The following is a 26,163-nucleotide window of genomic DNA, read 5'->3' on the forward strand; positions in this document are numbered from 1 at the left end:
TCCATGTGTCCACACATTCACACAAATTTAGAAATAAAAAAAAATTGTTTATTCGGAACTAGTTGGATAATGGCGATTCATGGGTAATTAAATATTAACTAAAACAATAAACAAAATAATACAATCGAGAATTGTAAAAGTAGTATCGACATATTCACACGCATACCTAACATTAACTAGTATCCTCACAATCTTTTTTTGTGTGTCCTAATCCAGACTAGCAAAATCCTCGGGACTGATGTCTTGGGCCACTAGCATGCCATGGAAAATGGTTGCCTGCTCCCTGAAAATGGTTTTTTTCTGTGATATAGCTTCCTTGGCAATCATGTAGCCCCCACTGCTGCCAGACTCTGTGAAATAATGCAAATTGATAAAAACGGATCACACCGCAGGAATGTGTATTCAATTACATTTCATGAATGGGATCGGTCTTCTCTTGATCATTGACTGATTTAGCATTCCAAGCTCCTTTGAAGAGGATCTAAATAGAGGGTTGCCCTGTTCGCGCCAGAAGAGTCATACTTCGGCACACGATTCCTAACTCCTGGCAATGCAGCTTCTTTTCAACCGGCAGAGCGTGAAGTGCTTTGATGGCCTTATATTCATACTGTCTCTCGTCCTGCGCCAACCGATGCATAAAATAAAAAACTTGTAATGGCATTAGGGTTTCTGAAAATATGCAAACAAAATTTGTTAGGTTGTGGGATAACGGAAAACACTCTTTATTAACAAAACAAAAATTCAACGCAATTGCGCCTTTAATTCTTTCATGCGACCGAGTACCCCTGGCTTGAGCACCGTCCCGACGTCGCCTCTGGGCCGTGGCCCAACGACTCCCGGGTCCCACCAATCGATCGTGCTGCAAGTGGCCCATTCTCGAGTCGCATTGTCGAACTCGGCGCGGAAGAATGCAAACTTGGGGGCCACGTCCATAAACATGGACAGCACACGAGCTCGAAGGTCCTGGAGGGAATCATTGTACGCGTGCCAGCGACTGTTGTAGATGTATTCCCCCAGATCACAGAGGATGTCCTTCAAATCAGATCGCAGTCGGGCCGACACATGGGGAAATAGGGTTTCCATCAGGGCACCCCGCACGTTGCACAACTTGCCGTTTATCTTGATCAACGCATCATGATAGGAACTGCCCACGATATATCCATCGATCCTGTGCTTGATTATCTGTTCTGTTGTCAGTGCTCTGAAGAATCGGTAGCGCTCCACGTCTCGAAAGATACTGCAAATCTGCAGCACAGGCGGGGGCCCCTGGTCACGAATCTTGTCACTACCTGTTACAGTGATAGCGTTTTCATTTACCTTGCGCAGCGTAACGTTTTGAGCATCCAATAGGGCGTCCAGCTGGGAGGATGCTAGAAGGGTGTTGCCTAAAGCAAAATCCTGCGAAGCGGTGATTGTAGGCTCCTTTTCCTTGGCAGAAGCGACTTCCAAGGAAGTGGTTGGTTGCTCGTCCTCTAGACCGGGAACAAAGTCTGTCGATTCCAAGCATACCACGGCGTGGAGCGGAAGGGCGCGGAACTCGTGTCGCAACTGCGGCACCTTCTCGTTCATCAGACGCGGCTTCTTGCCCACATCGTTTGAGGCAGACGTTTTATCTTTGCGTTTTATGGGCTCGTTTAGAGGCGGCACCAGCGCCTCCTTCTGCATCACATTCAGCTGCGGCTCTGCCTCAGGCTGAGACTCTATAATTTCTGACTCCGTGGATATTTTAGGGTTTTCACTTTCTGGAAACTGTGGAACTGCATTTGCATTCGATGGCGCAATTTCTGTCGCTTTGCGGATGGCAAAGCAAGCTAGGCCCGAAAGTGACTCCTGACTGTCATCCAAGTTAATAATTTGTTCGTTTGAATCAATGCTCTCCCACAGGAAGTCTTGGCTGTTGACACAGCTGCCGCGCAACTTGTCGAGGAACTTAATTGCCTCCTGCTTGACCGGAACCTGCATGCTCTCCCTAAGCGGATCATTCTCTGTGTCTGGCATTTGTGAAGCGGGACCCACTTCGTCCATGTCCACAAAGTTGGTAGATTGAGCGTTGAGCTCAGTGTGCGGGCAAATGGATACTTCTGTAATTACAAGCAGAGTAGACTGCGTAAAGGCTGCGTAAGTGGACAAGCGCAACCAGGCAAACAACTTACCAGATGGTTTGGGTCTGGCGTTGTCTGACTCAATAGTTATCGCCGAGGTCTGGCTTTCCTCCACTCCACAGAGTAGCTCTGACAATACAATGCACATTTAGAATATATCCACTAATCAAATGTAAAACACCTACTTAATACTACACCTGCAACAGCAGATGCGTCACCAAAGATTGGCTCATTTAATGCTTCATTCGTGATCTTCGGCACTTGGCGTATCCATTGATCATGCGTCCAGCAGCTCGCATAAAGCTGCTCACGTTCCTGGAACAGCAATTCCGCATCGTCGATCTGCTTGCCGGTGCGATCCGCGTAATGCTGCTCAACAATTTCATCGAAATCGGTGAGCAGCATTAGATCGCTCCAATGTAAGATCTTTGGCGACAGCTGCAGCAGATCCAGCGACTGCATTTCCACTCCTTTGCTGTGCAACAGTCGGCGCAACATGGGCAGCTTCACATACAAATTAAGTGGCCAATAGCCTTGGTCCACAACCAGCTGATGACATCGCTGTAGCAGGCCTTCGTTTTCATAGAAAGCCTCGCCTTTGTGGATTCTTGTGTAGGTGCGGAACTCCTCTTGGCTCAGCTGGAAGAGTATGCGCCAAATCGTTCTCTTTAGGCCGGTGCTTTGGAAGATTAAATGCTTGATAGTGTGCTCCTGTTAAGGGACAGACAGGGTGTGGTTTAGTTTTGGTTGCGCCAAACGCTGCTTGTTGCTTATCCTACCTGGTCGCTCGGCGCAGCAAAGATTTCCACTGTTTGTTCAAGTTGTTCATTCAGGTGTCTCAAAGTGACTGCAGATGCCTCAGAATGCATTGTTTCTGCTGTGCTGCTTTCTGTTGCTGCTTGCTCAGATGCTGTTGTCTGCACTTCATTGGATGCCGTTACTGACGTAGTGGTCCCTGGATTCGTCGTTTTTTCAACCTCTGGCAGAGTAGTAGAGCACGGACGGTTCGCGGTGCTGGCTGGAACACTTGCTGTTGTACTCTCTGGCACAGTGTAGCCCCTTACTCTGTTTTCCTCTGGAGATTCAACTTCCCCTTCAACTTCAATAGAGGCTGCTGGACATTCTGCAGGTTCACGGCCAGTCGCTGCTGTAGTTCCTACGCCTAGCGTTGCAGCCACTGGTGTAGCCTCTGTCTTCTCTTCTTCACCGATTCCCATCCTAGCTGTATCCAGCCCCGAGAAACTGCTAGCCGCTGCCTCATTTAAATCCCTTAACGTTTCGACTATGTACTTCTCAACGACAGCTCTTCTCTCGGGACATGCAACACGACGAGCTATGTAGGAGCTCAGATTGTGGGGCATGTAGTTGACCACGTTAAGTTTCTCTTTGCTGAAAGAAAGGAAGGGAGACAATGCATCTAAAGAATCCTGGGGCCAGGAAACTCAACTTTCTTACCCATCTAGCTCGGCTTTCCTAGCCGCATACAATCTGTCCACATCTGGAGTGCTCTGGCGCTGGCCAGATACGTTTCTCTGCGGGTATCTGAGATCAGACAGGTTATCCGGCTTGGGGGGGATATGCAGTAGGTTGGCCCTCATGCCGGCCGGGCAGGGCTTTATTCTACACGGATACTTGTCCCGTATGCTGGGCGTGCTATAGAAGGACTCGTAGTACAGCCGTTGGCACCCAGCTTCCGTCATTGCAGCGAAGTTTGGATGCAGCTGCATTTTGCTAACTGCATCTTCGAGGTACAACAGTTTGGAAAATACTTTAAAGGAAATCGGTTTTGTGACGCCACAGCGGTCTGTCAGGTCTGGCTTGGGCTTCAAAGTAGGTTCAGCTTCTGCTTTTCCACGACTACCAATCGGTCGTCGGCGCTTTTGCTCGTCTTCCACTTTCCGCTTGGCACTCTCATTCAACGGTACCGCATAGTCGCACAGCTTTTTCAGCAGCTGTTTGTCCCCACCACATTTGAATCGATATGCGTGTTGCTTGCGAAAATAGGGGAATGCGTAGAACCCGACATAAAACTGACGGAAATACCTTTCGTATTGTGGGTTCTTTGGGTTGGCAGTCTGGGCCTGGAGCTGCGGCTTGACGGTAGATTTTCCCAGCCGGGACCTGACGATTTCGTCGTAGTTTATAGAGCGCCTGAATACCCCCAAGGACACGGGAAACTTGAAGCGAGCAGAGCTGCAGAGATAAGAGCACGAGATTATTAGTGTGGTCACAAAAAAGATATGGCATTCTCTTACCCAATAGTTACTACGTCATCACGAGCGGAGCTCAAAGAAGACGGCTTTCTGAAATTACAATAAAGATAATGCCTGTTAAAATGAAAATCTTGCATTATAAGCAAATATACCCACGTTGTCTTCTTAGGCGGAATGTTTTCAGACTGCTCTTCGGATGGTTCAGGATGTTCCACTGCATAGCGGAGCAGCAGCTTGCACTTCTTGGCGGGACAGGGCTTGAACTTACAATCGAAGCGTTCACGCATCTGGGGCATGGAATAGAACCCCTGGTAGTATTCCTTAGCGCACTGCTCTTCGGACTTCTCTCTGTACTCCTCGCTCTGCTGCATTTTCTGTACAATTTCGCTGAGATTCGTCACACTACGCTTAAACTCCTTAAACGTAACTGGAAACTTTTTATTGTTGTTGTTATCGTTTCTGCAAGCGAACAAAAAGGGACTTTAAATGTTTCGACAATCATAATTCATTATTTCTTACTCGACACAATGCTCCTCCTCAGGCAGAGGCTCGCTAAAAGATAAATATAATCAACCAATCATAAGCCACACAAGCATTGAAAACAGAGACACTTACGGGTCTGACTTACGACTGCTTTCCTTTATTGGAGCTGGTTGGTTCTGTTCGGCTGCCTTTTCAGCTCCATTCGATGGCCTGCAATGCACAAACATTTTCAAATTAAATGTGAAATGCGTTCATATTTTAATTTACCCGTCTGAGCAGGCCGGTCGACCCAGCAATCTTTCGCGTACCATTCCGGGACAAGGCTTCAGTTTATACTGGAATCTTTCGCGTATTTCTGGCGAGCTATAAAACTGCCTGAAGTATTCCGCGCCACACTCCTCTTTTGATAAGTCCTTGTACTCGTCGCAGCATCGCATTTGCTGACTGATGTCATCCAGATTCACGATATACTTTTTGAAAAACTTAAAGTCGACAGGTGCCACTGCTGTTTCTGTGACCAAATCGGGACTTTTGGGTCGCTCCAGATCTGGCGATGGTTTAATCAACTCTGGCAAATTTCGCCTGAGCTTTTCGGCTTCCTCGCGGCTGGGTATGGCAAGTAGGCGGGCACTCAGATCCGACGTACACGGCTTTAGGATGTACTTGTATCTGTCACGAATCTCCGGCGTTAGATAAAATGCCAAGTAATAGCAATAGGCCCCCTCCTCAAAATCCTTGACCACATACTCGGGATCGTTGAGCTTCAGCTGCCACACAATATCGTACAGGTTCGCCAAATGTTTCTCGAATACTTGGAAGCTCACAATGGGAAAGTCGCTGTCGAGGGTACAAATTGAAGAGCTCTGCTGTGGTAACATTTTTATTAATAGCGTGGACTTACCTGGTTGCTTCAGGACCTTCAGGAGCTTCAGGCTCCCGCTGCCTCTCGTTCTCTTGGATTGTTGGACCCGTTTTTTTATGCTCTGCTAAACGTCTGCCTGTTGCTTCATCTACGGGATAGCCAGGTCTTAGCAACTTCACTAAAAGTGCAGGCGGTGCCTCAGGGAATATATTGGTGGACTTTCGCTCTTCTGGAAACATGTAGAATGAGTTGTAGAATTTCTGCAACTGATTTCTTTTCTGTTTGCTATCGGACTGGATGTCTTCCGTGCTTGTTTCCTTCTGTGTCGTGAGCTTGCATATCATATCCCTGTCCGCGTACTTTGCAAAGTTTTCGAAGGTTACGGGAAACATGAACATTCCCATTCTGTCAATGGTCAAGAGAATTAGCCAAAAATGTGGCATACATTGGGTGGTACCTATACTCACTTGTCCACTTTGACTGCAACATCATCAGCCGATTCATGCTCACTCTCTTCGGGCGTCCCATCTACTTCTGCCTCGGGCAGACTGAGCAACTTATCCTTCTTTACCTTGGCACAAGCGCGCACCTGGAACTTGTACCGCTTTCGTACACTGGGATCCTTGTAGAAGGCTTCGTAGTACCACTGGGCGCACTCGTCCAGCGTTTTGTAAGATCCTTCCTCAGCTTGGTCGCTTTGCACGTCGAATGCAATGTCCGGCAGGTTCTTAATTAGCTTACTAAACTCCCGAAAAGAGACTGCTGGACGGTGTGCTTTTTTTCGAGGAGAATACATTTTTGTTTTGTTAATAAACTTCAGTTTCAGTCGGTTTCTGCTGACTTTTACGCCTTTTTGGATTTTGCGCCTTTTTTGTTTTTCTCTGTTTTGCTTTTTGGCTTGAGCGAACTTAGCCCACTGATGCCCCCTTTATTTAAACAGGATATCAGATTGAGCTTAACTGCGGAAAATAATAATAATAATTACTGTTGTAGGTCCATCCTATCCTTTACCTTTCCTTAAAAAAAAACAACACGATTTTGTTCACCTAAACTGCGTTAAAATGTAAATTAAGCAGATTGATGAAATTTATGACGATATTTAACATTTTTCCACACTAAGTTTGTATAATTATAATTTGTATATAATTTATTATTAATTTTAATTATATCCTGCACAAGCAGTTCTTATAATATTTCTACTGGTAAATGGTGAATGTAACCAGCTATTTTGCAGAGTTTTGTTTTTTCTGTTCTTAGATCTAGACTTTGAAATAAGATAAGTATGGAAAACTAAATGAACTACAACTATCAATCAGCCTGGGATATATTTTGGGCGGCACTAATCAAGGTGTCGTGAATGTCCTTCGCCGACTGAACGTGCACTCGCACCGTATTCAAGTAAGTGGGGTACGGAATAGGCCCGGCGTTTTCGGGCATAAAGCTTTCCATTCGCATCGGCGTAACCAGACCAGGCAGATAATGGTTGGAGGAGTTCTGCTGCTGCAGGCACTGCATCGCCGTTTTCAGATGTAGCTCGATTTGGTCACAGCAGGCATAGAAGTCTTCCAGATGTTTATCGAATCGTGGCACATGATGCCCATGGGCTCCTGTATCCCGTTTCAAATTGTCCGCTAGGTTGTTCTGCTGCAGCGTGAATGCACTCGATCGGATGGTTAGGAACATCGACTCCCGCAGGGGTCCCAGTAGACTTTTAACCCGCGATATGTTGTCCAGTTTCTCGGCCGGTTGTTGCTGTTGCAAGGGCTGTTGGGGCACGGGGCCGGGAGGGACAGCCGGCATCATGGGCTGAGGCGACGACTGCATCACTTGCATCATCTGCGGTCCCGACATAGGCATCATGTTCATGTTGGGGTTCATTTTAATGTACTGCTCGGAGTTCTTGTTTTTTTTTACGAGAATTATTTAAATGTTTGAGAATTTTCTATTTACAAACGCGTTAGGGGATTTCGATACAATTACTTGCTCACAAGTGCGCAAAAGCTATCGATGTCAAATCCGATAGCTTACGCTAGCAGAACGATTCCGAACAGCTGTCCTGCGAAAACACATTTTTCTATCATAATTAATTGGCGCTAGGCGCATTATTATATCGTAAGGAGCTACTGAATAACTATGACTCGGTAAGTGAGGTGTCCTGTCCTCTGTAAAGACCACTACCCAGAGCTCCCTCCAAAAATCCTAACCTAAAAGTGTGCGTCGCTTCGGGTCTGATTTTCTTGGTTTTTTTATTTTGTAGAAATAGCATCGACTTGGGCGACGTTACGCCGCATAACATAAAACAACTGAAAAAGCTCAATACAGTTGTGTTCCCGGTCTCCTACAATGACAAATTCTATGTGGATGTTTTGGAAGCTGGCGAATTGGCCAAATTGGCCTACTACAACGACATTGTGGTCGGGGCCGTCTGCTGCCGCATCGATACAACGGAGAACCAGCGTCGCCTCTATATCATGACACTTGGCTGCCTGTCGCCCTACCGGCGCTTGGGTATCGGCACCGTCATGTTCGAGCACATACTGAACTACGCGGAGAAGGACGGCAACTTTGACAGCATTTTTCTGTAAGGGAACCACAAATATTACATTACAGATGATTGTATGGTTTTCATTGACTATCGAGCGCATTTCAGGCATGTGCAGATCAACAACGATGGCGCCATTGAGTTTTACAAGAAGTTTGGGTTCGAAATCGTCGACACCAAGGAGCAGTACTACAAACGCATCGAACCCGCGGATGCCCATGTCCTGCAGAAGGCACTGCGCCGCAACCCACCGAATGCCAACAACATCAACACTAGCACTAACAGCGCCAACAACCCGAATCCAAGAAGTAAAGTACGCCAATACACTTTTGTATGAATTTCAAATAAATAAAAATCGCTCCGGCAATGGCAAATACTGGTCAGTTGTGCTGTCATATCTACATATGTGTAATAAATGGTTAATCAATAATAATTCATAATATAATCCTATGTACGCCGCGGCTATTGTCATTTGGGCACAAGCAATAAGAACAAATCCTATACTCTGTACATCGGATGAAATGTAACGGTAGGTTACCATCCGTAAGGTTCCCAACAACGAAAGCGTCGGCACCCCCAACTTTATATAGACTTTATATTAAACGTCCCATAAAAGATTGAGCTGAGATAAATGAATTTTCGTAGGGAATCCCTATGGTGTAGGCCAACGACGGAAATTACTCGGCATTAATAGTTTCATAGCAGCAAACTTTAAGTTTCATAGCAGCCTGTTTTTACAGCATTGTAGCAGTCAGCTTAAATACTTGCATAGATCCCAATTTTAAATATTTTTTTTAGCCACTTCATGGAGAAAAAAAGCCATGTTATAGTTGATAATTTATGACTTTATTTATATTCGCGTTTCTAGCACTTTACTGGGACCGATCTTGATTCGTTTAGAGAGAAAAAAATTATGTGTGATACCTATGTACATATGTACGTACATACAGTGGGCTGCAAAAGTGAGTACATACTCATAATCACTGACTTTAGCCTCCCATAACAGGCAAACGAATGAAGCCAAACAAACCAAATTTGTTCCCCATATAAATACTTGTATTCTTAAAAAATAAACAATAATTACAAGAACGAGTAAACATTTTTCAAAGAATGAAAAGTAAAAAACCAAAAGAACTCGCATGTACTCGGTTTTGCACTTTTTCATAAAAATTAAAGTAAATCATAATATTAACATTTTGCGCATAGACCCATATTAGATATTACTTTTTTAATACGGTTTGGAATGTTCTCTATCAAATTCCCAAAAATATCTTTTGAAATTGGATTGCACTCCGCATCTATACATCCCCAGAGATCGCCTTGGTTAGATGGCGCTGATTCGTAGTGCTCAAGCCGTCGTTTCACGATTGACCGTAGGCTTTCAATCGGATTAAGGTCGGTTCTTTGAGATAACCACTCCAGCAATTTAAAATTTTGATTAACCAGTCATTCTCGAACATTTTTCGCAATTTGCTTCGGATTCCTGTCTTGTAAACAAGTTAGTTAAATTCAGGATAAATACATTTCTCCGGAAAATTAAGAAGTTAGGCTTGTAGAAGTTGTAAATAGTCCTCTCTGAACTGAATAACATAAATTTTTTGTAGAGGACCAACGTGCTACCATGTAAAGCAACTTCAGACCATAGTAATAAGGAATAATATGAAATATTGAAATATTATGGTCTGAAGTTGCTTTACATGGTAGCACGTTTACTCACTTTTGCAGCCCACTGTATGTACCCAAGTGTATAGACTTTTGGTATCGTTATATACAAGCGCAACACCCTTGACAAACGATGTATTCAATTAGTCCGATGCTATCGCTCTTAATTACCTCTGTACGCGAGGATAAGAACCTCTGCACGCCTCTGGCCAGGATCATTCAGCAACGGCCACATGAAGCCCCGCAAGCCGTCGAGCGATGGCTTCATCTACTGCTACGGCAACCTCTACAGCCTGCTCTTCTACTGGGGACTGGTGACCTTCCGGGTGCGCACCCAGAGTGACGGCGGAGCAGCTTCATCACCTGTGAGCGTGTTGTATGCGGTCTGCGTCCGGTGTTTCGCCGTCTGTGGCTACCTGGGCAGCGTGCTGATTAAGCTGGAGGATGAGCGAATGGCCGCCGCCATGATTGGCCACCTCACTCCCGTGGTCAAGGTGATCATCATGTGGGAGTGCCTCAGCTGCTCGATTACCTACGTGGAAAACTTCCTCACGCTGGACGTCCAGCGGCGCCGCCACGTCAAGCTGCTGGCCAACATGCAGGGCTTCGACCTTGCCATTTCCGAGGAGTTTCCCTCCGTGCGCTGGAACTACCAGCGTACTCGCTCCAAGTACTGGTACGGGACTGTGATTGTGACTATCTGCTTCTTCTCCTTCTCTCTGTCGCTCATCCTCGACATGGCTCGGTGCACCTGCGGCCTCTCGTCCACCCTGCTGATGGCTGGCACCTACATCCTGCTGACGAGCTCCCTGGGCCTGGTGGGATTTGTTCACATTGCCATCATGGATTTCGTGCGGCTGCGCCTGCGCCTCATCCAGAAGCTGCTCCATCAAGAGTACGAAGGAAGTACTGGTAGCGATCGTCCACAAACGACGGTCCATCGGAGGATTGCCAAGCTGTTCGAGTTCACCAAGCGGTGCTCCCATTTGCTGGCAGAGTTGAATGCAGTGTTTGGGTTCGCGGCTGCCGCCGGGTTCTTCTACGAGTTCAGCCTGATGACCTGCTTTGTGTACGTGATCTGCCAGAAGGTTCTGGGGTCCGAGGCCTGGGACCTAGAGTACACATTCATGCTGCTCCACGTCACGCTTCACTCCTACAAGCTAATCATCACCAGCACCTATGGCTATCTGCTTCAGCGGGAGGTGAGTTCTCTGCTGCGATAACTAAGGGAGATCATCCTTGTTTGTGCCTGCTCCGCAGAAGCGAAACTGCCTCCGCCTCCTTGGCCTCTACTCGCAGCACTTTCCCCAGCAGCCACTGGCCCGCAGTCAGGTGGAGGACTTCCAGCATTGGCGCATGCACAACAGGCAGGCGGCCCTCATCGGGAGCAGCATACCGCTCAGTGTGTCAACCATTTTCCTGGTGAGCTGAGCCCCTAGCCAAGAGTTCCTCTCAGTAGCTACGTCTCGCCATTGCAGGTGTACAACGGCATGGCCAACTATGTGATTATCCTGGTGCAACTGCTATTCCAGCAGCAGCAGATCAAGGAGCGGCAGAGGGAATTAGGTAGGGACGTGGACATTGTGGGGCCAATGGGTCCCCGCACTCATTTGGATTAGCTCATCGCGTTCGCCTTTAATGTTCATTAATGCATACAAAAACAATTCTTTGGATAGTTCCTCGTGCTTATCACAGGACACAAGATTTTTTCCCAGAATCAATGCGTATACGATGTATCCTAACTAAATTAATCTAAATCTATTCTTTATTTGAAAAAAACTGTTGGGCAAGCGCTTCTCGGATATTTGGTTTCGAAGTGGTTTCTGATTGGAAAATTTGTAGAAAATCTTCAAAGCTTCCTTCAGAAAACTCGCATCCTCCAACATCTCGGCCTTGCTGAAATTGCTTAGAAGACGGCGGCCTGCGCGAAATCAATAAGAAACTCCCGGGCGTATGACATGGCGTGGATGGTGTGTTGTTCCGCCTATTGTAGCTCAGCAGGTAGATCTCACGACTTCCCCCGACAGTGGATCCATGGGCTTTGACGAGGAATCCATTCATTCAGCGGGTTTTCCATTATAAAGTTGTTTCAGGGCACATTCTGGAAATTCAAATGATAGAATCCCTGATCCTTTTTCAATGTAATCTTCTCATAGGAGTGGAACTGTATCTCCATCATGATATTCTACTTGTTGCTGTAGCAATAAGTAAGTAAGTAAAGCATAAAATTAAGCACATACTATAGTTATAAGATATGGAATCAGGATTTTATTCATAAATACCACTATAAAAAGTCTCGAAGAACAGAGAGAGAACATGGAGGCAGGACTTAAGTTGCCAAATCGTATATGGACTGGCCTGGGGCACAGTGGAGCCAAAGACAATTTAATATTATTCACACATCGTATACATGTTATAATCTATAATTGATGCCGTAAGAAGCATACTTGGCTGATCATTGTGAGCCCCAGATCATATGGGCTAGAAGCTGCTACTCCTTCGTTTTCGTATTGGACATTGCATGTCGGCATACTTGAGAATGCATTTCATCCATGTTCCAGTTACAAAATGCGTTTAGGAAAGATCTTTCAACAGGTCAATGGAACCAAAAACTTAAGAAATCACGCTTGAGATTAGGTTTCCTCCGAAAAGATCGACGTTTTGCCATGTCCAGCTCAGTAAAGGGATCTTCGTCTTATCAAAAACTTATAATGGAACTTCCAATCAGTGCAATGAAGCGGGTATACTTATTGTGAATTTCTATGATTAAGGTAAATCTAGAAATTAATATTTTAATCAATCAATCAAAAGTGTACGCCTGCGGGATGTCCTTTCCGCGTGAGGTGACCGCCAGGCAGTACTCCCAATAAACGGGATCTTTGTTAGGTTCTGATTTTGAGCTGAAAGATGGAAAGATGGAAGATTTCTTTTGGCTGAAGATAAATTTCGAGATAGATAGATATTTCTAAGGCAAATTTTGTCAACAGGGGTCTAAGGCATGACGAAAGAGGAATGGCGGTCAGGTCAGGTGCAAGCGAGTATGTATGGGTTTGCCCTCATGCATATGTGGGCTGGTTGCATCAAACTCCAGAGCGCCGCTGACCAGCCGTGGGACACATGCTTTGGGCCGCTTTGCACCGACCAACACTCACACTAAGGCACCATGTTGTACATATATACAATTTACATATATGATATGTAATGCAACCAGAGTATATACAAAATCACACATACATATACATAGCGTATATGTACATATTATGTATGTACTTACACACGTATGTACATGTGTAGAGGGAGGAGGTACACACGCAAAGCGCTCGACTATGCCGCACTCCGGACATCGTTTATCGATTTACAAAAGGCAGCAACAACAACAACAACAACATGTTTTCCAGCGGCGGTAGGTAGGCCGCTCTCTGCACCGTCCCCCCCCTCACCCACTTCCGCCCCTGCTCCACAAACACAACCAAAACAGCAGCGGAGAGACAGAAGTACACACACACACACACAACTAATACATACGCCCATGCATAGCCATGCCATAGCCGCCGCCGAACAACGACGGGCAAAACGCCTAACGTCCCACCTTCCCCCACCCTGCGGCACATCTCTCCACAAAATGTTGTTGCTGCTGCTACTTGGGGGAGTAGTGGGGGCTGGGCTGGCAGAAGCCGATGATGATGATGGCGATGATGATGATGAGTATGGAAGAGGCATGCCGGGAGCTGGCACAGCGGTGGGAGGGGGGCCGGCCGCCAGGACGAGACAGGCGGCTGCCACTGACTGCCTGTGTTTGCGTGTGTGTGTGTGCGCGTGTGTACAGTAAGAGAGAAACAGAGAGCCAGGGGAGCTAGGTGGAACGGACGTCGCAGTAGGAGCTGTCGCTGGCTGAAGGCTGAAGGAAGGCACGGGCATAGAGAGAGAAAAGCGAAAAAATATAATAAAAGCAACAAAAACCCGCACAAGCGAAAGAGATACAAACACACACACGCAACTGGCACATATACATACACACACACACACACAGGCGCCATCTACGTGTTAGTTTGGGGCTCAGCTCAGTCCGCCTCGCACAAGGAGCCAAGGGGGCGCGGACGGGCGGGCGTGCAGTGGCTGGCTGTCGAGAGGGGGGTTAACTGGTCGTAGGTTCGGTCGGCAGCAGTCAGCACTGGGGCTGAGTGGGGGCCGACGCCAACGACGACGACTACGGCGCTGGCAACAAAAACAGCTTGGAAAAGGAAAAAGAGTCGCAACAAAAGCAACAACACGAACTGATGTCAGAGGAGATGAGGGAGCCGTGGGGCGGGGGGAGAGCGGCGGGCACAGAAATTCTACGGGACTTGCTTGGATCGATGGAATGGAGCAACTTTTCTGGGCCCCGTCGCCTGCTCTCTCCCCCTCTTGGATGCTGGGCTAAAGCGGTACAACCCATACATATGTATGTACATGCATACTGATGTACGTACATACATGCATATGTACAAGAAACAACGCTTTCACAGTAAAAGCTCTGACGCAGCGACGGCCGAGCCGATAAGGACAGGCAGCGAAGAGCACAGTGATCTCTGCTTAAGCAGGCCAAAGCCCGGGATTGGTAATTGTGCGATATTTCTGCCATTTCCGTATGCCACCAAATCAATGACCTTGAACTTCAGAGATGCATCTGTGTGGTATGTGTGAGTGCAGGCAACAACATATTCTGGCGGCACGACACGTGATGAAGGTGCAACAGTTTCTGCATCGGCAATCAAATAAAGCTGCCTCGAAAGCTAAGGCTGCAATGCCAATGCCTGGGAGAAGAGGGACAGAGAGAGGGAGAGAGATGGTGAGAGAGGTAGGGTGTGGGTGTTGGCATCCACATCCACTGCCTCGCACTGTTGCGATTTTGTCGCGCTCACGCACACACACAACAACAACAAAATGAAACGGCAGCAGCCACAACTAACAGCAACAACAATCTCATGTTTTTGCCTTGTGGGGAGGGAGGCGGCGAATGTGGGCGGTTAACGTTTCTGCTGCTGCTGCTGCTGTGGCTGCGGCTGTTGGAGCGGTGCGACGCTGCGCGTTTTATTGCGAGCGCCAAACTGCGCTGCTGCCGTCTATATGTCTGTTGTATGTGCCTCTACCTCTACCTCCTCCTACTCCTCCTCCTTCTCCACCACTGCCTTTGCCACTGCCAGCTATGATGATGATGAGGTTGCCTTCTTGTTCTTCTTTACACGTCCTCCAACGACGGTCGGCCGCGTCGCTGTTGGGGCCCGCTTTTGTTGTTGCTGCTGGTGGTGCTGCTGCGGCTGCTATGTGTCTGTGTGTATAAGTGAGTGCGCAAGAAGAGTGCGGGCCGGAGGGTGGGTGGAGAGGAATGGTCTCCCTGCTGCCTGGCTTGGCGCCGCTGCTGCCGTTGCCGATTCTGCTGCTGCTGGTGCTGCTGCTGCTGTTGGGTTTGTGCATGCAGCTCATCGTCTCATTCAAGTGTCCAACTTTTGTCGAAGCGGTCATACAAAACGGCAGTCGGACGGTTTCTCGCTCGCAGTTTACTCTCTCTCGCTCTCTCCGTTGGCGTTCCGTTCGGCTCTCTGCCTACGCCTGTGTTGGTGGCTGGTGGAGCGGCCGGGGAGAAACACAGAACGCGGCTGGGCGGTCAGTAGAGCGCCTACACGCCTATAAAAAGACTTCGCCCGCCCCGAGCACTGTGGAACAGAGGTTTTGTGTTTTCGAATAACCGTTAGCTGAGCCAGCCAGTATACCGTTAACAGGATGAAGGACACGAAAGCGGCGCGCGCAATTAGTGAGTCCTCAACCACATCCGATAACACCTCCGACTTCATCGATATCGTGAAGCGGTACGACGTGGTCTACAACAATCACAATCCGGACTACAAGAACGTGGAAGTGAAGCTGAAGGTGTGGACGCAAATCGCGGACGAGATTGGGCTCTCAGTGGGTATGTACCAAAGATAGTACCTACTTAAGTAGGTCTAGAAATAGCAGCCCTGCGGAACACGCTTAGTTAGGGTATACAACATATGTACAAACATATTTATGTACATATTAAAGTATGTATTCAAAGGAACTTAGTCTTGTGCCTTGAATGCTCTGGCGGCGGTTGAAATTGAATTACGTAGAACACACACACATGCATACTTAGTCTACATACACATGCAGACATTCATATGTGTGTACCTGTCAGCCGCCAGCGGACAAACTCTGCCGCCGACTCTGCTGCGTCGCTGCGAATCGCGAACCGCCCGGCCTGATATTTTTCGTACGCTTGTGTTCGTACACCTACAAACATACATATGTACATGCATATATACAGACGAGGCGCTGGCGGGAGCGGGGAGCCGGGAGCAGGGACGTGGACAGGACGGGGGCGGGCAGCGCGACTGCGGTCGGCAAATTGCAGCGAGAAGCAGAAAAAAGAAGCAAAACACTGCCACTGGCACGCAGCAAAAACAAACAAGCACGGAAGAGCGAAACTGATACAAACTGCGCGCTCTGATGCTGAGAGAGAGCGGCCAAGCGACGACCGTACAGAGAGAGAGGAGAGAGCGCTTGTCAAAACAAAAATATTGCGCGGCGTTGCCAAATGCGAGCCAAAATAACAAACAGGCAACCACCTGTGCCAGACATTCGTTAGAATTGAAAAAGTGATTCTGCACGAGACCAAATGATAAGGCTACGCGAAGCCACGGTTAGGCAATCATTAAATCCAGTACGTACTCCACGTGCTCGTGAATGTGTATGATAAAATTGTATTTGGCAGCATATGTGTATACACACACACATACGTGCACATTTAGATACAGTAGCAGCCATTGCAAACCTTGCATTACCGGGAAATCGTGGCTGTGGATTTTTTTTTGCCGGACGGAGGACCAGGCTCACGTTTAAGTTGTCCTTTAAAATGTATACATAGAACCTATTGCAACGGGCTGCTAAATACATAGATTGATTATGATGATCACACCATCCCATCGTAAAAGTGTAGATTGAAATGCTTGGAATTAGAAAATTCTTTTATATTGCAAAACTTACGAGCCTATTTAGTTTATTATTTATAATTTAACACACGAAAGTACTCCAAAGTAGGTATTTTTCCTTCTATTCAAACGTTTTTGGTACCTTAAGATGGCGAAGATGCGTTTTCGCGCTCGGCCTTACTGCTGCAAGTTCGCTATCGATTTCGGAATTGTGGGTGGTTTTTGCACTGATAGGCAGAAAGCGCAAAAATAGCAAACCCGGTCACACTGTAAAGAACCGTCTAATAACGTACAATTGTTTTTGCAGAAGCATCAAAGCGAAAATGGAAGAACTTACGCGACAGTTACACAAAATATCTGCGCTCCTTTCGAGTGGGTACCAAAACCTCCAAGAAATACCAGTATTGGGCCCATGCCGATCATATGGAGTTCCTTAAGCCCTTCCAGGGACCTGGCAGGTAAGTGAACATTGATATGACCAATGGACCCATATTGATGGAATCTGTTGTTGATTATAGAAACTCAGCCAACGGAAATGGAAAGTCAAATGATGAGGACGACACCGAATGCGACTTCGGCTATCAAGTTCTGGCCAAGGCGACCAGCAACGGCGGGGAGGACGAGCTTAAGATAACCATAGCCACGGCATCGGCCAGCTGCTCGGCAATGAGCACGAACACAGTGAACACATACACGACGGCCATGACAAGCACAGGGGCGCCCATACTTACACCCAGCCTGGGCGTGGCTACTCCACCGAATCTGACCTCCCCTGGAAGCAACACCGGAATGGGTCCTCATAACCATAACAGCAACAGCAACGGGAGCCTCAACTGTGCCGCAGTGGCTCCCCTCAGTGCCCAGACGCCGCCTGCCAGCACGAGCTGCAATAGCGCCGTTGTCCTGCCCCTGCCCGCCACCGTCAGCAAAGCCAACGCCAATGCCCTGGGCTCTCTGGCCACTCACCCTCACCTGCCCCTCGGCATGGGCGTGGGTGTGGGTGGACTGGCCCAGCAGATGTTCCCACTGGCCACTCTAAAGGCGGCTGCGGCCGCCGCCGGAATACAGCTGCCGCCCACTGTCACACCTCCCAGTTGTAGCAACGCCAGCAACAGCAACGTGGGCTGTCTGATCATCGAGCCGCATCTGTTTGCAGCTGCCGATAACTTCAAGAAGGAGCTGAACGCAGCTGCTGCGGCCGGGACACCTCTCGGTCTCTTCCAGAACCTGGCCAATCAGGTCCAGAACGCAAATAACCTAAGCCTAAGCCGGCTGAATGGCAGCAGTGTACTCCCTACTGGTCTGGGAGATCCTACACCACCACCTCCACCACCGCCCGTTACAAACGCCACGAAGGTGCGACGCGTCCAACCCTCGCCACAGACAGCGGCCATCAATTTAAGTTGCTCGGCTCCGGCCAGCCAGCAGCCGGCACAAGCCAAGATGCGCAAGATCAGCGATCCGCGCTTCCCTGGCGACTGGGATGTGTCCGCCGTGTTGCAGGCCAACCGCGAGCTAGACGCCAATACTCTCTTCTTCCTGAGTCTGGCGCGACAGGTGCGTGCCATGCCCATGAAGTTCCAATCACTCGCCAAGATGCGTTGCATGCGCATCGTCAGCGACATCGAGCTGGAGCTGGAGAACTACGACTGCAACGGCGGAGCCCCTCCCGACGAAACGGCTGCTGCCAACATGAAGTACTGCAGCATGGACACTCCACCCCCTCCGCCCACACAGGACGGATCCATGATGATGGCCCCGCATGCTATGGCTCCTGAGGGTTCCACGGAGCACTTTGTCTATGTGATGTCCCCCTCGCGGGTGGAGAGCATGATCGATATATCCTCCGACGAGGAGACCACGATGAACGGTGGCCCCTCTGTCGTGGGATCGGGATAGGCTTACTCGCATGGCGCGCTGTGCGTATTTATGTACAATTTATATTTAATTATACTATATATCTCATTTAGATGCTTTTTGACTTTTAATATTTATATTTCCATTCTCAACCCAACTTGTGTTGCTTAATGGTAAAAATTTTCGATAATCCTGGTATTTGAAAGAATTTCATTCACGCGAAGTAGGAAACGCGACCTACTAGGAAGCCTTGAAGGCACTCACGAGAACTTGTCGCCGTCGCACTGGGCCTTGCATGTGTTGGCATGGCCATCCTCATCGAGAGACGTTCCCGCTGCTACCTTGATGCTTCATGTCCTCCATTCAGCTCACCTGTAATCGGAATATTTAGTCGTAAATATTTCGTCACAGAAGTGCATGGGAGTAGGGACTCACCTGATACTTGCTATCGCCAACCTTGTCCAATCCGGGATCACGGCAAACAGGCTGCGCTATAAATAGGGAGCGGCAGCGGTGTCAGAATGGTGGGCATTTTGTGTGCTGAAGGATGACACGGTGGCCTTACAGCTTTCGTAGGAACCGTGCTACCAGTTGACCAGACATTTTGTGTTTGTTGAGTTGGGATTACCACCGTTCATCGTGGTCTCTTCGTCCGAGGATATATCGATCATGCTCTCCACCCGCGAGGGGGACATCACATAGACAAAGTGCTCCGTGGAACCCTCAGGAGCCATAGCATGCGGGGCCATCATCATGGATCCGTCCTGTGTGGGCGGAGGGGGTGGAGTGTCCATGCTGCAGTACTTCATGTTGGCAGCAGCCGTTTCGTCGGGAGGGGCTCCGCCGTTGCAGTCGTAGTTCTCCAGCTCCAGCTCGATGTCGCTGACGATGCGCATGCAACGCATCTTGGCGAGTGATTGGAACTTCATGGGCATGGCACGCACCTGTCGCGCCAGACTCAGGAAGAAGAGAGTATTGGCGTCTAGCTCGCGGTTGGCCTGCAACACGGCGGACACATCCCAGTCGCCAGGGAAGCGCGGATCGCTGATCTTGCGCATCTTGGCTTGTGCCGGCTGCTGGCTGGCCGGAGCCGAGCAACTTAAATTGATGGCCGCTGTCTGTGGCGAGGGTTGGACGCGTCGCACCTTCGTGGCGTTTGTAACGGGCGGTGGTGGAGGTGGTGGTGTAGGATCTCCCAGACCAGTAGGGAATACACTGCTGCCATTCAGCCGGCTTAGGCTTAGGTTATTCGCGTTCTGGACCTGATTGGCCAGGTTCTGGAAGAGACCGAGCGGTGTCCCGGCCGCAGCAGCTGCGTTCAGCTCCTTCTTGAAGTTATCGGCAGCTGCAAACAGATGCGGCTCGATGATCAGGCAGCCCACGTTGCTGTTGCTGGCGTTGCTACAACTGGGAGGTGTGACAGTGGGCGGCAGCTGTATTCCGGCGGCGGCCGCAGCCGCCTTTAGAGTGGCCAGTGGGAACATCTGCTGGGCCAGTCCACCCACACCCACGCCCATGCCGAGGGGCAGGTGAGGGTGAGTGGCCAGAGAGCCCAGGGCATTGGCGTTGGCTTTGCTGACGGTGGCGGGCAGGGGCAGGACAACGGCGCTATTGCAGCTCGTGCTGGCAGGCGGCGTCTGGGCACTGAGGGGAGCCACTGCGGCACAGTTGAGGCTCCCGTTGCTGTTGCTGTTATGGTTATGAGGACCCATTCCGGTGTTGCTTCCAGGGGAGGTCAGATTCGGTGGAGTAGCCACGCCCAGGCTGGGTGTAAGTATGGGCGCCCCTGTGCTTGTCATGGCCGTCGTGTATGTGTTCACTGTGTTCGTGCTCATTGCCGAGCAGCTGGCCGATGCCGTGGCTATGGTTATCTTAAGCTCGTCCTCCCCGCCGTTGCTGGTCGCCTTGGCCAGAACTTGATAGCCGAAGTCGCATTCGGTGTCGTCCTCATCATTTGACTTTCCATTTCCGTTGGCTGAGTTTCTATAATCAACAACAGATTCCATCAATATGGGTCCATTGGTCATATCAATGTTCACTTACCTGCCAGGTCCCTGGAAGGGCTTAAGGAACTCCATATGATCGGCATGGGCCCAATACTGGTATTTCTTGGAGGTTTTGGTACCCACTCGAAAGGAGCGCAGATATTTTGTGTAACTGTCGCGTAAGTTCTTCCATTTTCGCTTTGATGCTTCTGCAAAAACAATTGTACGTTATTAGACGGTTCTTTACAGTGTGACCGGGTTTGCTATTTTTGCGCTTTCTGCCTATCAGTGCAAAAACCACCCACAATTCCGAAATCGATAGCGAACTTGCAGCAGTAAGGCCGAGCGCGAAAACGCATCTTCGCCATCTTAAGGTACCAAAAACGTTTGAATAGAAGGAAAAATACCTACTTTGGAGTACTTTCGTGTGTTAAATTATAAATAATAAACTAAATAGGCTCGTAAGTTTTGCAATATAAAAGAATTTTCTAATTCCAAGCATTTCAATCTACACTTTTACGATGGGATGGTGTGATCATCATAATCAATCTATGTATTTAGCAGCCCGTTGCAATAGGTTCTATGTATACATTTTAAAGGACAACTTAAACGTGAGCCTGGTCCTCCGTCCGGCAAAAAAAAATCCACAGCCACGATTTCCCGGTAATGCAAGGTTTGCAATGGCTGCTACTGTATCTAAATGTGCACGTATGTGTGTGTGTATACACATATGCTGCCAAATACAATTTTATCATACACATTCACGAGCACGTGGAGTACGTACTGGATTTAATGATTGCCTAACCGTGGCTTCGCGTAGCCTTATCATTTGGTCTCGTGCAGAATCACTTTTTCAATTCTAACGAATGTCTGGCACAGGTGGTTGCCTGTTTGTTATTTTGGCTCGCATTTGGCAACGCCGCGCAATATTTTTGTTTTGACAAGCGCTCTCTCCTCTCTCTCTGTACGGTCGTCGCTTGGCCGCTCTCTCTCAGCATCAGAGCGCGCAGTTTGTATCAGTTTCGCTCTTCCGTGCTTGTTTGTTTTTGCTGCGTGCCAGTGGCAGTGTTTTGCTTCTTTTTTCTGCTTCTCGCTGCAATTTGCCGACCGCAGTCGCGCTGCCCGCCCCCGTCCTGTCCACGTCCCTGCTCCCGGCTCCCCGCTCCCGCCAGCGCCTCGTCTGTATATATGCATGTACATATGTATGTTTGTAGGTGTACGAACACAAGCGTACGAAAAATATCAGGCCGGGCGGTTCGCGATTCGCAGCGACGCAGCAGAGTCGGCGGCAGAGTTTGTCCGCTGGCGGCTGACAGGTACACACATATGAATGTCTGCATGTGTATGTAGACTAAGTATGCATGTGTGTGTGTTCTACGTAATTCAATTTCAACCGCCGCCAGAGCATTCAAGGCACAAGACTAAGTTCCTTTGAATACATACTTTAATATGTACATAAATATGTTTGTACATATGTTGTATACCCTAACTAAGCGTGTTCCGCAGGGCTGCTATTTCTAGACCTACTTAAGTAGGTACTATCTTTGGTACATACCCACTGAGAGCCCAATCTCGTCCGCGATTTGCGTCCACACCTTCAGCTTCACTTCCACGTTCTTGTAGTCCGGATTGTGATTGTTGTAGACCACGTCGTACCGCTTCACGATATCGATGAAGTCGGAGGTGTTATCGGATGTGGTTGAGGACTCACTAATTGCGCGCGCCGCTTTCGTGTCCTTCATCCTGTTAACGGTATACTGGCTGGCTCAGCTAACGGTTATTCGAAAACACAAAACCTCTGTTCCACAGTGCTCGGGGCGGGCGAAGTCTTTTTATAGGCGTGTAGGCGCTCTACTGACCGCCCAGCCGCGTTCTGTGTTTCTCCCCGGCCGCTCCACCAGCCATCAACACAGGCGTAGGCAGAGAGCCGAACGGAACGCCAACGGAGAGAGCGAGAGAGAGTAAACTGCGAGCGAGAAACCGTCCGACTGCCGTTTTGTATGACCGCTTCGACAAAAGTTGGACACTTGAATGAGACGATGAGCTGCATGCACAAACCCAACAGCAGCAGCAGCACCAGCAGCAGCAGAATCGGCAACGGCAGCAGCGGCGCCAAGCCAGGCAGCAGGGAGACCATTCCTCTCCACCCACCCTCCGGCCCGCACTCTTCTTGCGCACTCACTTATACACACAGACACATAGCAGCCGCAGCAGCACCACCAGCAGCAACAACAAAAGCGGGCCCCAACAGCGACGCGGCCGACCGTCGTTGGAGGACGTGTAAAGAAGAACAAGAAGGCAACCTCATCATCATCATAGCTGGCAGTGGCAAAGGCAGTGGTGGAGAAGGAGGAGGAGTAGGAGGAGGTAGAGGTAGAGGCACATACAACAGACATATAGACGGCAGCAGCGCAGTTTGGCGCTCGCAATAAAACGCGCAGCGTCGCACCGCTCCAACAGCCGCAGCTACAGCGGCAGCAGCAGCAGAAACGTTAACCGCCCACATTCGCCGCCTCCCTCCCCACAAGGCAAAAACATGAGATTGTTGTTGCTGTTAGTTGTGGCTGCTGCCGTTTCATTTTGTTGTTGTTGTGTGTGTGCGTGAGCGCGACAAAATCGCAACAGTGCGAGGCAGTGGATGTGGATGCCAACACCCGCACCCTACCTCTCTCACCATCTCTCTCCCTCTCTCTGTCCCTCTTCTCCCAGGCATTGGCATTGCAGCCTTAGCTTTCGAGGCAGCTTTATTTGATTGCCGATGCAGAAACTGTTGCACCTTCATCACGTGTCGTGCCGCCAGAATATGTTGTTGCCTGCACTCACACATACCACACAGATGCATCTCTGAAGTTCAAGGTCATTGATTTGGTGGCATACGGAAATGGCAGAAATATCGCACAATTACCAATCCCGGGCTTTGGCCTGCTTAAGCAGAGATCACTGTGCTCTTCGCTGCCTGTCCTTATCGGCTCGGCCGTCGCTGCGTCAGAGCTTTTACTGTGAAAGCGTTGTTTCTTGTACATATGCATGTATGTACGTACATCAGTATGCATGTACATACATATGTATGGGTTGTACCGCTTTAGCCCAGCATCCAAGAGGGGGAGAGAGCAGGCGACGGGGCCCAGAAAAGTTGCTCCATTCCATCGATCCAAGCAAGTCCCGTAGAATTTCTGTGCCCGCCGCTCTCCCCCCGCCCCACGGCTCCCTCATCTCCTCTGACATCAGTTCGTGTTGTTGCTTTGTTGCGACTCTTTTTCCTTTTCCAAGCTGTTTTTGTTGCCAGCGCCGTAGTCGTCGTCGTTGGCGTCGGCCCCCACTCAGCCCCAGTGCTGACTGCTGCCGACCGAACCTACGACCAGTTAACCCCCCTCTCGACAGCCAGCCACTGCACGCCCGCCCGTCCGCGCCCCCTTGGCTCCTTGTGCGAGGCGGACTGAGCTGAGCCCCAAACTAACACGTAGATGGCGCCTGTGTGTGTGTGTGTGTATGTATATGTGCCAGTTGCGTGTGTGTGTTTGTATCTCTTTCGCTTGTGCGGGTTTTTGTTGCTTTTATTATATTTTTTCGCTTTTCTCTCTCTATGCCCGTGCCTTCCTTCAGCCTTCAGCCAGCGACAGCTCCTACTGCGACGTCCGTTCCACCTAGCTCCCCTGGCTCTCTGTTTCTCTCTTACTGTACACACGCGCACACACACACACGCAAACACAGGCAGTCAGTGGCAGCCGCCTGTCTCGTCCTGGCGGCCGGCCCCCCTCCCACCGCTGTGCCAGCTCCCGGCATGCCTCTTCCATACTCATCATCATCATCGCCATCATCATCATCGGCTTCTGCCAGCCCAGCCCCCACTACTCCCCCAAGTAGCAGCAGCAACAACATTTTGTGGAGAGATGTGCCGCAGGGTGGGGGAAGGTGGGACGTTAGGCGTTTTGCCCGTCGTTGTTCGGCGGCGGCTATGGCATGGCTATGCATGGGCGTATGTATTAGTTGTGTGTGTGTGTGTGTACTTCTGTCTCTCCGCTGCTGTTTTGGTTGTGTTTGTGGAGCAGGGGCGGAAGTGGGTGAGGGGGGGGACGGTGCAGAGAGCGGCCTACCTACCGCCGCTGGAAAACATGTTGTTGTTGTTGTTGTTGCTGCCTTTTGTAAATCGATAAACGATGTCCGGAGTGCGGCATAGTCGAGCGCTTTGCGTGTGTACCTCCTCCCTCTACACATGTACATACGTGTGTAAGTACATACATAATATGTACATATACGCTATGTATATGTATGTGTGATTTTGTATATACTCTGGTTGCATTACATATCATATATGTAAATTGTATATATGTACAACATGGTGCCTTAGTGTGAGTGTTGGTCGGTGCAAAGCGGCCCAAAGCATGTGTCCCACGGCTGGTCAGCGGCGCTCTGGAGTTTGATGCAACCAGCCCACATATGCATGAGGGCAAACCCATACATACTCGCTTGCACCTGACCTGACCGCCATTCCTCTTTCGTCATGCCTTAGACCCCTGTTGACAAAATTTGCCTTAGAAATATCTATCTATCTCGAAATTTATCTTCAGCCAAAAGAAATCTTCCATCTTTCCATCTTTCAGCTCAAAATCAGAACCTAACAAAGATCCCGTTTATTGGGAGTACTGCCTGGCGGTCACCTCACGCGGAAAGGACATCCCGCAGGCGTACACTTTTGATTGATTGATTAAAATATTCATTTCTAGATTTACCTTAATCATAGAAATTCACAATAAGTATACCCGCTTCATTGCACTGATTGGAAGTTCCATTATAAGTTTTTGATAAGACGAAGATCCCTTTACTGAGCGGGACATGGCAAAACGTCGATCTTTTCGGAGGAAACCTAATCTCAAGCGTGATTTCTTAAGTTTTTGGTTCCATTGACCTGTTGAAAGATCTTTCCTAAACGCATTTTGTAACTGGAACATGGATGAAATGCATTCTCAAGTATGCCGACATGCAATGTCCAATACGAAAACGAAGGAGTAGCAGCTTCTAGCCCATATGATCTGGGGCTCACAATGATCAGCCAAGTATGCTTCTTACGGCATCAATTATAGATTATAACATGTATACGATGTGTGAATAATATTAAATTGTCTTTGGCTCCACTGTGCCCCAGGCCAGTCCATATACGATTTGGCAACTTAAGTCCTGCATCCATGTTCTCTCTCTGTTCTTTGAGACTTTTTATAGTGGTATTTATGAATGAAATCCTGATTCCATATCTTATAACTATAGTATGTGCTTAATTTTATGCTTTACTTACTTACTTATTGCTACAGCAACAAGTAGAATATCATGATGGAGATACAGTTCCACTCCTATGAGAAGATTACATTGAAAAAGGATCAGGGATTCTATCATTTGAATTTCCAGAATGTGCCCTGAAACAACTTTATAATGGAAAACCCGCTGAATGAATGGATTCCTCGTCAAAGCCCATGGAT

At 48.8% G+C, this 26,163-nt stretch overlaps 6 protein-coding genes across 8 annotated transcripts; 3 read left to right on the top strand and 3 right to left on the bottom strand.

The window, feature by feature from the left end:
• Positions 1-77: 77 nt before the first annotated feature.
• On the bottom strand, positions 78-6,512 carry LOC113565195 (protein telomere ends associated). 3 transcript variants are annotated; one of them, XR_003408515.1, is made up of 14 exons: positions 6,128-6,512; positions 5,700-6,065; positions 5,066-5,635; positions 4,931-5,008; positions 4,835-4,867; positions 4,472-4,774; positions 4,358-4,405; positions 3,558-4,295; positions 2,882-3,491; positions 2,288-2,813; positions 2,154-2,231; positions 1,318-2,081; positions 411-669; positions 78-350 (listed from the first exon to the last, which is right to left on the bottom strand). XR_003408515.1 is itself a non-coding variant. In XM_026986612.1 (13 exons), the coding sequence occupies exons 1-13, from the start codon at positions 6,454-6,456 to the stop codon at positions 742-744; spliced, it is 4,968 nt and encodes a 1,655-aa protein (XP_026842413.1). In that variant the 5' UTR covers positions 6,457-6,511; the 3' UTR covers positions 709-741. The 3 variants fall into 3 exon arrangements, 2 of the variants coding, with proteins under 2 accessions (XP_026842413.1, XP_026842411.1); XM_026986612.1 differs by lacking the exons at positions 78-350; positions 411-669 and adding an exon at positions 709-1,266 and having other exon boundaries at positions 6,128-6,511; XM_026986610.1 differs by lacking the exons at positions 78-350; positions 411-669 and having other exon boundaries at positions 709-2,081; positions 6,128-6,511.
• Positions 6,513-6,831: 319 nt separating this feature from the next.
• On the bottom strand, positions 6,832-7,585 carry LOC113565071 (mediator of RNA polymerase II transcription subunit 29). Its single transcript, XM_026985404.1, has one exon. It carries the CDS (start codon positions 7,536-7,538, stop codon positions 6,969-6,971), a length of 570 nt encoding a protein of 189 aa, XP_026841205.1. The 5' UTR covers positions 7,539-7,585; the 3' UTR covers positions 6,832-6,968.
• A 132-nt stretch (positions 7,586-7,717) lies between these two features.
• On the top strand, positions 7,718-8,578 carry LOC6591038 (probable N-acetyltransferase san). Its single transcript, XM_002016594.2, has 3 exons — positions 7,718-7,801; positions 7,918-8,241; positions 8,311-8,578. Exons 1-3 carry the CDS (start codon positions 7,794-7,796, stop codon positions 8,537-8,539), a joined length of 561 nt encoding a protein of 186 aa, XP_002016630.1. The 5' UTR covers positions 7,718-7,793; the 3' UTR covers positions 8,540-8,578.
• Positions 8,579-10,097: 1,519 nt separating this feature from the next.
• Positions 10,098-11,483, top strand: LOC6591039 (putative gustatory receptor 47b). Its single transcript, XM_002016595.1, has 3 exons — positions 10,098-11,066; positions 11,125-11,286; positions 11,343-11,483. Exons 1-3 carry the CDS (start codon positions 10,098-10,100, stop codon positions 11,481-11,483), a joined length of 1,272 nt encoding a protein of 423 aa, XP_002016631.1.
• A 3,865-nt stretch (positions 11,484-15,348) lies between these two features.
• Positions 15,349-18,804, top strand: LOC6591040. Its single transcript, XM_002016596.2, has 3 exons — positions 15,349-15,811; positions 17,158-17,308; positions 17,369-18,804. Exons 1-3 carry the CDS (start codon positions 15,625-15,627, stop codon positions 18,747-18,749), a joined length of 1,719 nt encoding a protein of 572 aa, XP_002016632.1. The 5' UTR covers positions 15,349-15,624; the 3' UTR covers positions 18,750-18,804.
• A 6-nt stretch (positions 18,805-18,810) lies between these two features.
• LOC6590696 lies at positions 18,811-22,710 on the bottom strand. The gene is made up of 4 exons (XM_026986402.1): positions 22,248-22,710; positions 20,751-20,901; positions 19,143-20,690; positions 18,811-19,079 (listed from the first exon to the last, which is right to left on the bottom strand). Exons 1-3 carry the CDS (start codon positions 22,432-22,434, stop codon positions 19,292-19,294), a joined length of 1,737 nt encoding a protein of 578 aa, XP_026842203.1. The 5' UTR covers positions 22,435-22,710; the 3' UTR covers positions 18,811-19,079; positions 19,143-19,291.
• Positions 22,711-26,163: the final 3,453 nt, after the last annotated feature.

This window comes from Drosophila persimilis, unplaced genomic scaffold (assembly GCF_003286085.1).
Source record: "Drosophila persimilis strain 14011-0111.01,24,50 unplaced genomic scaffold, DperRS2 tig00000002-arrow-pilon, whole genome shotgun sequence".
In the NCBI taxonomy this organism is placed as follows: domain Eukaryota; kingdom Metazoa; phylum Arthropoda; class Insecta; order Diptera; family Drosophilidae; genus Drosophila; species Drosophila persimilis.

Coding starts and splice junctions, on each gene's coding strand:
- LOC113565195 (XM_026986610.1), bottom strand. CDS start 6,456: ATGTATTCTCCTCGAAAAAAAGCACACCGTCCAGCAGTCTCTTTTCGG. Junction 5,636..5,699: donor GAAGGTCCTGAAGCAACCAG/GTAAGTCCACGC, acceptor TACCCTCGACAG/CGACTTTCCCATTGTGAGCT. Junction 4,775..4,834: donor GAGGAGGAGCATTGTGTCGA/GTAAGAAATAAT, acceptor GTTCGCTTGCAG/AAACGATAACAACAACAATA.
- LOC113565071 (XM_026985404.1), bottom strand. CDS start 7,538: ATGAACCCCAACATGAACATGATGCCTATGTCGGGACCGCAGATGATG.
- LOC6591038 (XM_002016594.2), top strand. Junction 8,242..8,310: donor AACTTTGACAGCATTTTTCT/GTAAGGGAACCA, acceptor AGCGCATTTCAG/GCATGTGCAGATCAACAACG.
- LOC6591039 (XM_002016595.1), top strand. CDS start 10,098: ATGAAGCCCCGCAAGCCGTCGAGCGATGGCTTCATCTACTGCTACGGC. Junction 11,067..11,124: donor GCTATCTGCTTCAGCGGGAG/GTGAGTTCTCTG, acceptor CCTGCTCCGCAG/AAGCGAAACTGCCTCCGCCT. Junction 11,287..11,342: donor GTGTGTCAACCATTTTCCTG/GTGAGCTGAGCC, acceptor TCGCCATTGCAG/GTGTACAACGGCATGGCCAA.
- LOC6591040 (XM_002016596.2), top strand. CDS start 15,625: ATGAAGGACACGAAAGCGGCGCGCGCAATTAGTGAGTCCTCAACCACA. Junction 15,812..17,157: donor CGAGATTGGGCTCTCAGTGG/GTATGTACCAAA, acceptor TTGTTTTTGCAG/AAGCATCAAAGCGAAAATGG. Junction 17,309..17,368: donor CCCTTCCAGGGACCTGGCAG/GTAAGTGAACAT, acceptor TGTTGATTATAG/AAACTCAGCCAACGGAAATG.
- LOC6590696 (XM_026986402.1), bottom strand. CDS start 22,434: ATGAAGGACACGAAAGCGGCGCGCGCAATTAGTGAGTCCTCAACCACA. Junction 20,902..22,247: donor CGAGATTGGGCTCTCAGTGG/GTATGTACCAAA, acceptor TTGTTTTTGCAG/AAGCATCAAAGCGAAAATGG. Junction 20,691..20,750: donor CCCTTCCAGGGACCTGGCAG/GTAAGTGAACAT, acceptor TGTTGATTATAG/AAACTCAGCCAACGGAAATG.